The following is a 9,169-nucleotide window of genomic DNA, read 5'->3' as shown; positions in this document are numbered from 1 at the left end:
AAACATAAAATAATTAATTATTTTTTATTAATCTTTATATATTTTTATACCTTTTCTAATTCTTTATTCCTTAAAAAATCTAATCATGGACACGGAAAAGTCAAATAAGCTCAAAACAAGAAAACATTATTTTATATATTAATATATATTCTAATTAATTTATTTTTCACAACTTATTCTATCTAAATCAATGTTAAATAAAATACTTAAAAAAAATTTACAAGAAGAAATATTATGTTCAAACCTAACTCTTGTGAAATGTATAGTTGTTTTTTAATAAAGCATGTTATGAATAAACTTGTGAAACAAATTATTTGAGTATTCTCATTGTCATCTATAATTTGCAGGAATTAAGCCAATGTAAATAGTGGAGCAAATTTTGGATTAACTAAAACTACCTACCCAAATAATTTAAGATATAGAAATATATACATATAATGTTGATAATTAAATAGTTTGTGTTTGCATCTTTTCCCCACTTTTTGTCCAATTGAACACATAATAACGAATGGTCATCCTAAGATACCCTACAGCCTATTTGAAAACACACTTGTATCTGAATATGGATCCGACAGAGACCATTAATGGATTTATTGTAAAACAAAGTTCATCTGTATCCACAACAGAACTAGAAAACTTATAAATGGTGGCTACAACTAACAATATGCATAATATCTTCAAGATGAAGACAACATAAGACGATTCTTTTTCTCAAGTATGCAAAAGATATCCAAGTGCAATGCTGACAATTGTTACCATACAAACAAACAGCGGTGGAAATCCCACTTGGACTTTCCTGATAGCTTTTGTATTTCTCATAGTAGTCTGCAAGGAAGACGAGTAATCCAATGGCTTAAATTTCGCAAAAATATCTTAATCTAGATCAATAGTGTAAACAACTTTAACTTTGCTGGTTTGATTTACCAAAGGAATTCAAATTTAAGTGATGAAAAATAACTAAATTTGGAAGTACTATATAGGTTGTTTTGTTATCAAAAATAAATCTTAGAAAAAACAATCTCTATACACTATTTTTATATTCCATAGGAAAATAAACCAAGCAAGTTATGTCATCATCTAAAATCTAATTTATATTCCATAGGAAACAAAACATACACTATTTTTTTGAATCATCAATTAAAAAATCATATATGACAATTTTCCAATGTGACAAAAGATGTCAGTTAGGTAATCGAGCATTTATCATAGGACCCATGACCAACAAAAATGAATAGTATTAGATAATTATATCCGTAGGTCAAGTGGCAAGGGCCTTGTTCCCTAAAATAGCTAAAGATCAATTCTCACTAAAACACTCTGCATTAAAAAGGGGTTATGTTGTGGGAGTCAAGGTAGCCACCTCGAGAACAAATTCGAATCACAAAATAAAAATTATATAAGTAGATAGGGGTGAGCATATCTTGGGGTTACCCAAACCCAAAATATGAATTTAGGTAAGTTAATTTGGTTTATGCTAAGGGTTTAATTCGGGTTGTGTTACCCAAATTACCCAAATATAGTTACTTTAATTTATTTATTTTACATCTCTCTCGACCATCTCTCCTCCCCCAAGGAGTAGCCTCTCTTCTCTCCTCATCTTCTCTCACTCCCTCTCTCTCTCTCCTCATTCTCTCACATTCTCCTCTCTCATCCTTCTCTCATATTCCCCTCACTATGGACAACTATGATTTACCTTCTAAAGAGTTGAGTAGTTAAGAAATGAGTTAAGCGGATCAAAAGATTATTAAATTGGTTAAAAACGTTTAACACGGGACTAAATATGGGTCAAATAATTGTTAAACGAGTTAAAAACGTGTTAGTTGAGTAAAAATGTGTTAAATGGGTCAAAGACAGTTAAACGAGACATAAAAATAAAAATTTAGTTTAGGTTACTCAAATATGGATTCGATAAATTTAATTTATGTTGAAATATGAGTTGGTAATATGAGTTAAGTTTACCCATTTACTCACCCCCTCTATTAGTAGGTATTATTAGGTTAGGATAATTGTTAGTAATTAAATTAGTATTTATTGTTTCAAATTCATCGCTTATATTAGCCTACAGATATTTGTTACTCTTACTTTTCATATATATATATATGAAATTATTGATAATCAGCTTAATTTGGATTCTCCACTTCTCTCAATTTCTACAAGTCTCTCCCAAATTCTATGGATAAGAATTGATGTCTATCACATTCATAACTCATTGTTTGGACTTAACAAACACCAAGGGAATGATGATAAAAGATATAATACTGATGATGAACTTTTTTTTTTGAAAGAGAGTACTGATGAAGAACTTACAAGTTCCTGTTGTAAGATTTCTTTCTCTTGAATGAGCTCTCTTCTCCCTTCTGTCAGCTTTGCTATTGTAAATTCAGCCTGCAGAAATAAATGTAAACTGATTTAAGAAAATTTTAATTATAGTGACGTAGAAACACCGCAACACATGATCCCTTAGTTGATGCACATTCAAAAAGAATCTCACAATGGGCTGTTTTTTTGGTAAGTATTTGTAACAAATAATTAGCATAAACCATAGCTCATGGGATTATTTCTTTTTGCTGAACTTTTTTATTTTATTCCTCCAAGGCCATGTGGCACTTTTGTATTGGAGAAGAGTTTGTTGCTTTGGGGGCTAGGATTTGCTTTGCATTTAATGTTTGGTGGGTAGGTTAGAGGGATATCCAAAAAAATAATTTGTATAACTAATGAAGTAAAAAATACAAACTATAATCTGGATCATTATGACAGTTTTCCAATATCACTTGTCTAATATAGTAGTCATATTCTAGATTGAACTCGAATGCTAGTTAAAAAAAACAAATAAATTGAGCAGGACCATTTCAAAGTTTCTAGAACAAAATCTTCTAATGATTGTAAGAAAATAATAGAGAATAGTGAGCCTGAAAAGGCTACGTATATTTCTTAATATCCAAACGTACAAGGGAAGCAAGACATATGAACAAGAGAAAAGTATAAATAAATAAATGGAATACATAAGAAAACTAAAAGGTCTGCTCATGGTAACAACAAATTAATTGAGTAGACATGCTTGTAATAATTAATTATCTCCAACATTAACCATAAATGATGTTCAAATCTCTGGAAATGAAATGCAATAGGGTGTCAAAATACCATCTACCTTTTTAAAATATATTTAAAAAGGGAAATTTGGTAATATAACCCCAAATAACCTGGTTATTTGAATGTGCACACCAAACAAAGTTACTTTCAAATAACCTGCCGATTATTTAAATAACCCAAGAACAAAAAAGGGATAAATAAGTGTTTCCACATGTCAAACACCCAACTTTACCCATTAGCACTGATCATAAAGATATGCAATCCAAAGGGAGAATCAAAGCTATTACTATTTCAAGAATCTCTAGCAACAATAGAAACTCATGTTTCAGATTTTTTTTTTGTGATGAAAATATCTCATTTGAGCCTAACTACAAATGGGAGATTAGTTATCTAGAGGCTCTTGATGAGAACTGCAACTTGGAAATAGTGTAACTAGTTCTTTTTATTTTGATATCCATTGATTCCACATATGACATATCATAAAAGGCTTTAACTAATTGAGCGGTCCAGAATGAAAGTAAGAAAACCAACCTCCCTCAGCTTGGATTCAAAATCATTTAGTTTAAGTTTCATCTCATGAAGATCTTTAACCAATTTCAGCTTTTGGGCATCATTGCCAGCTTTAGATTCTGTGTGCATAACTTCTTCCATTTGATGCTTCTCTATTTTGCTTTGCAATGAGCCCCTCTCTACATTGTTCTCCATGATATTGGGCTTCTCATCAATGTTTTTTGCATCATAGGTAATTTGCTGCAACCGAAGAAAAAGAGAAATAACCATCCAATGCATATTATTGCTACTACTTCTTGTAACTAGATAAAACTATTGCTTTCTCAAAGTACATGTAGCTCAAACTGAAAAGTGAAAATCTTAGGACTTTTTATGAGGGTCAATCCAGATGACCCTTATAGCATCATCCATTAAATACTAAAATACAATTACTTTATTTTTATAATATTTTTAAATATTAAATACAATATTCATTTAACCCAACCCCAAATAATCCACTTTTTCATAAAAAAAAATCGGTATTTCAGATAAACCTACATCAAACAAGATCTTAAGCAATAACAAAGATACAAGCAAATGGCATGGTTTATAGTGACTTTGTTGAAAAGTGATTAACCTTAGAAGTGACATTTTGAACCTCCCTAGTTACTTGATCTTTCCTTGCTGAATCATCAGGTGTTGTAACCTGCTTTGGTGTTCCGTTCATTGGCAATGATACTGGTGATTGTTGTGCATTCACAAGGATCACTTTCAGCTTGCTCTCTTCAACTAATTTGCCCACCTGTTTGACAAACTGGCATAGAAAGCAATATTAATCAAACCAAACACCACATATAGGCCTTGTTTTATGTGGGTTATTTGAGATTAATTTCAAATAACCCACATCATTCAAATTATCAACAAAAATAACATCTTTTTTGTAAAAAAAATATTCCTATAATTTATACTTTTAATGATTTTTACCCAAATAACTTGAAGTTTAAGTAGCCTACATCAAACAAGGTAATTTGGAAATAACCATTTGGTTATTTCAAATAACCCTGGATCAATCAAGGCCCTACACTACATATTCTTTCATGAAGATCAAACCAAACACCACAACTAGGCCTTGTTTTATGTGGGTTATTTGAGATTAATTTCAAATAACCCACATCATTCAAATCATCAACAGAAATAACATCTTTTTTTTAAAAAAAAAATATTCCTATAATTTATACTTCTAATGTTTTTTACCCAAATAACTTGAATTTTAAGTAGCCTACGTCAAACAAGGCTATTTGGAAATAACCATTTGGTTATTTCAAATAACCCTGGATCAAACAAGGCCCTATACTACATATTCTTTCATGAAGGCAGTAAACACTTACCATACTAGAAGTAATATCATCGTCTGTTGTACCTTCAGGAACAACTGCACATTGAACCAAAAACTTGTCTTTGCAAACCAAGTCTGTGGGGGCTACTCTTTGTGCTTGCATAATCACTTTACAACATTAAGTTATCACCAAACAACAACAAAAGAACACCATATATTAGCAAAAGCAGAAGCTAAGCATATCAAAAAATATATATTAGGAACCTCTGTTTCTAGTTTATTTCAGAAGATCTCACGCAGAAAGTCGATTCGATAATCGACGTAAAATGGCTATGAGCATTTTTTATGTAGTTTTTTTTTCTAAATATCTGATCATTTGGGAAAAATTTTGTTTGATAAAAAAAGTGGATTATTTGGGGTTATTTGGATTAAATTGACTAAAATATTTATTTGTATTAATATTTTAAAATGTTAATAGAAATTAAAGTAATGATATTTTTCATCAAACAAGGCCTAAGATACATGTCCGCATACCTCAAAGCACATCCTACAGTTTCAAAAAAGTTTTTTTTGTAAGATCCCTTGGTTTTCATCATGTTACAGAACATATCTAGACAATAAATAAAGCATACCTGTAAAATTAAAACTAGTTTTTGGGTCCAAAATACCGATATTAGGCCGCACACAGTATTTCTTGGGTGAAGTAGTTTTAACCTGCAATTGAGAGGACATTAAATCATATACATTACAAAAAGGGAACTTTGGAGAGGTGATATCAACTAACAAGGAAATAGATGAATACCTTAAAAGCCATATAATGGTTGGTCTTGTTAACAAGTTCTATTGAGCATAAGGACTGTTTCATCATTTCAACTATCAAGCACCAACAACATTTCCAAGACGGGTTAGTTCATCAACTTCAAACAACTCAAACACAGAAATACACTACAATTGCTACTAAAAGAAGTCCAACAAATATATCTACAGCTTCCTTCAACACTGGTCCTCTTAAAGATTCTTCACTCAAGGAAGATAGATAATTGAAAATTAGAAAATTGAAAAAAATATATATATATGTGAAATATCTATCAGAACCAGATCATAACAAATGAGTTAGCCATCCATCATAAACATCTAACAGAAGAAAGCATCTTCCAGAGAAAAGTAGGGGCTAGACCAAAGATGACACCAAGTTTGGCAACAGCACAATAGAATATATAGAGTAATAGAAACATACATGTGAACTTGAGTTCTCGTGGATGGATTTCCATAAGTTCCGAAGCCATCTTTCTTTTCAAAAGGACCTCAATATCTGAATATCTAGACAACTAAAGGAGGAATACAGCAAGATTCAGCTTAACCTCTAATCCTGCAATTCAAACAATAGAGTCCCAGGATACTTCAGCACAATTCACAGCCGGCATTAGAATAAGAAGTCATGTGTGTCCAAAAGGATAATCGAATAAAAGAAACTCTTGAAACCCGCAGAAATTCTAGAAAATATAAAAATAGTTGAAAATCAAAGTCACAAAAAACTACCACAGTCGAATCACAAAGTGTAAATCCGGGTTAAATGAAGGATCTCGAGGTTAAATACTAGGTAGATCCAAGATCGTCACAAAGATATGAGAAACGTCTCAAAGGTAAGTCGGTGAATTAAATTAAAGAAGGATCCGTACATTTCCTGGTTGCGTAAACTTGCCGTTAGAGTCCGAATCGGTTGTTGGTGATGTAGGAGAATAATCTTCTTGCAGACGCTTTGGTTGGTAGAGGTGAGAGTGATGAACACTGTGATAAACCCTAGAAATGAAGTTTCTAGTATCTCTCAATGCTGTATCTATTGAGAGAAAGAGACCCGGAGATTAGTTGAATTTGGTGATCGAGAGGGACTGTAAACGTGGAAAAGGGGAGAGTGAAAACGATTCCTGCTTTGCTGGACAGACAATAAAGTGTCGTTTTCAAAATTAAACTTAAAAAAATAAATGTACTAAAGCTTATTTTCTTCTATTTTTCTTACTTCACACTCACACAAGTCTCCAACAGATATAATATAATTTATAATATAGAATAAACCTTATTCTTAGCTTATGTAATTTTGATAGTCAACTTTTAATATTTAGAGTTTATTTAGATTAGATTAATTTTATTAAACCTGATTTATTTAAAAAAAATGGTAATGATATTGATTTTGAGAAAAAATAATGTATTTTTATAATATATAAATTTAAAATATATTTAAACAAGGTTCATGTATATTAAAATGATAAAATAGTTTAAGCATAACGATAAATCATTACATGAAAAAACAAATACTTAATATGTTGTCGAGATCGTAAGTACTCGAAAAAAACGATTAACTCTCTGACGGACATTACTGGCTTTCCGAACGAAACTCAGAAATCTATATACATATATATATGTAATGATGCTTAATTTTTAAAGTGTCCGAATTGTCGGATCGAGAGTTGTAGTTAATTTGGATACTTGGGTCCGATTGGGTTGACCCGTCCATAAACTTAAAACGGTTTAAAATAAAATTAAAAATGCTAGAGGTATAATTCGAACTTGCAACCTAACAAAAACAAGTACAACTCTTTAACCAACTAGGCTACTAAGACTTAATATTTTAAATTCAATACCAAATTTGATAAACGCGGGACGTTTTAACATTAATATAAATTCAACTTTTTAAATAACTAATTTATATATATAATGATGCTGAGTAAATTGATATTTGGGTCAGACTGTGAGTTGACCCACCCATAAACTTAAAACGGTTAAAAATAAAATTAAAAATGTTATCCGTAATTTTTTTTCCTGATTTTTTATATTATTACTCGTGCAAACGCACGGGCTAAATGCTAGTAGTCATAATAATAGTATTGTGAATTTTACGCATCAGACGACTACGATCATTAAAAATTCGACAATTTCTCTCCAACGAGATAGTCCACCAAAAAATAATTAGGATATAACCAAAATATGTAGGTCTATCCAAACTTTTCAGCAACTACTTCAAGATTCTGGCATCACCCAACAAATTTCAATAATACTCCACAAAAGACTTCAGATATTATAGTCACCCCCGACAATACAAATATAAGTAGGTTATCGATTTAACCTTCTCGTGACACATATGAATAACCATAATATAACATTTTTTCATGCACATATCATCCATTTGATCATCTATGCTCAAAAACCAACCAAACTAATCATGACCATACATACATTTGATCATCGATGCTCAAAAATTATTCGGCTTCATTACAAATCTAGTACACAATTTTGATAAAAGAGCCTTATTAAAAAAAAAGTAAGATTTCGAATATACAAACCTATTTAATTTTTAAAATATTTAACTTTATCTCAACTAGGTAGATAACAAAATGATGTGTTAGAAGATATTAAAATATATTAATACATAGTGAAAAAATAACTTTTTTTAAATAAATAGTACTTAATAGATAGAATGATATGATTAATAAGAGAATACACTACTCCTCAGCCTAGAGCCTTATACAATTGGTCCATCATCTCAATATCTTCCTAAAATGCATCCACAACTCACTTTACAAAATACATAAAATATTTCTTAAAATACCTCAATCAAACTTGAATTAAGGACGTTAGCAAGAAAATTTTATTAATCCTAATTGTGCATAAATGGAGGGAAGTACACTAAGGGAACACATCGGGAGCACTATTGAGGCTCATGAGAGATTCGATAAATGATCATAAAAATAGTAAGAAATTGATGAGGGAGAAGGCCTTCATACCGACTGAAAAAAAAATAGAATTGTGAATAACCGCTAATAAACAAAATTTGGTGAGAAATCCATGACAAGTTTTTTTAGTGGTACAAAGGAGTTGACAAGAGACGTCAAACGCAATAGTAGGTGCGAACGAATCACTTGTGATATAAATATAAACAATCTCACATATGTGTTGATATATATATATATATATATATATATATATATATATATATATATATATATATATATATATATATATATATATATATATATATATATATATATATATATATATATATATATATATATATATATATATATATATATATATATATATATATATATATATATATATATATATATATATATATATATATATATATAGTGGCGGACCTAGAAATATTTTCTCGGGGGCCAAATACATAATAACGTAGCATTTTTTCGCTATCAAATAAATGCATTTTTTAATTAAAATTTTACTCGATAATTACATAAA

The 9,169-nt window shown here is 30.2% G+C and overlaps 1 protein-coding gene across 1 annotated transcript; it reads right to left on the bottom strand.

Moving 5' to 3' along the window:
* Positions 1-563: 563 nt before the first annotated feature.
* Positions 564-6,786, bottom strand: LOC124922711 (vesicle-associated protein 2-2). The gene is made up of 9 exons (XM_047463455.1): positions 6,595-6,786; positions 6,153-6,284; positions 5,718-5,788; positions 5,548-5,629; positions 4,968-5,083; positions 4,217-4,393; positions 3,622-3,840; positions 2,308-2,385; positions 564-825 (listed from the first exon to the last, which is right to left on the bottom strand). The coding sequence occupies exons 2-9, from the start codon at positions 6,199-6,201 to the stop codon at positions 712-714; spliced, it is 906 nt and encodes a 301-aa protein (XP_047319411.1). The 5' UTR covers positions 6,202-6,284; positions 6,595-6,786; the 3' UTR covers positions 564-711.
* Between the last annotated feature and the right edge of the window lie 2,383 nt (positions 6,787-9,169).

Source organism: Impatiens glandulifera, chromosome 1, assembly GCF_907164915.1.
Source record: "Impatiens glandulifera chromosome 1, dImpGla2.1, whole genome shotgun sequence".
Lineage (NCBI taxonomy): Eukaryota > Viridiplantae > Streptophyta > Magnoliopsida > Ericales > Balsaminaceae > Impatiens > Impatiens glandulifera.
The sequence above is the reverse complement of the archived record's forward strand: the minus strand, read 5'-3'. Positions and strand labels throughout refer to the sequence as shown.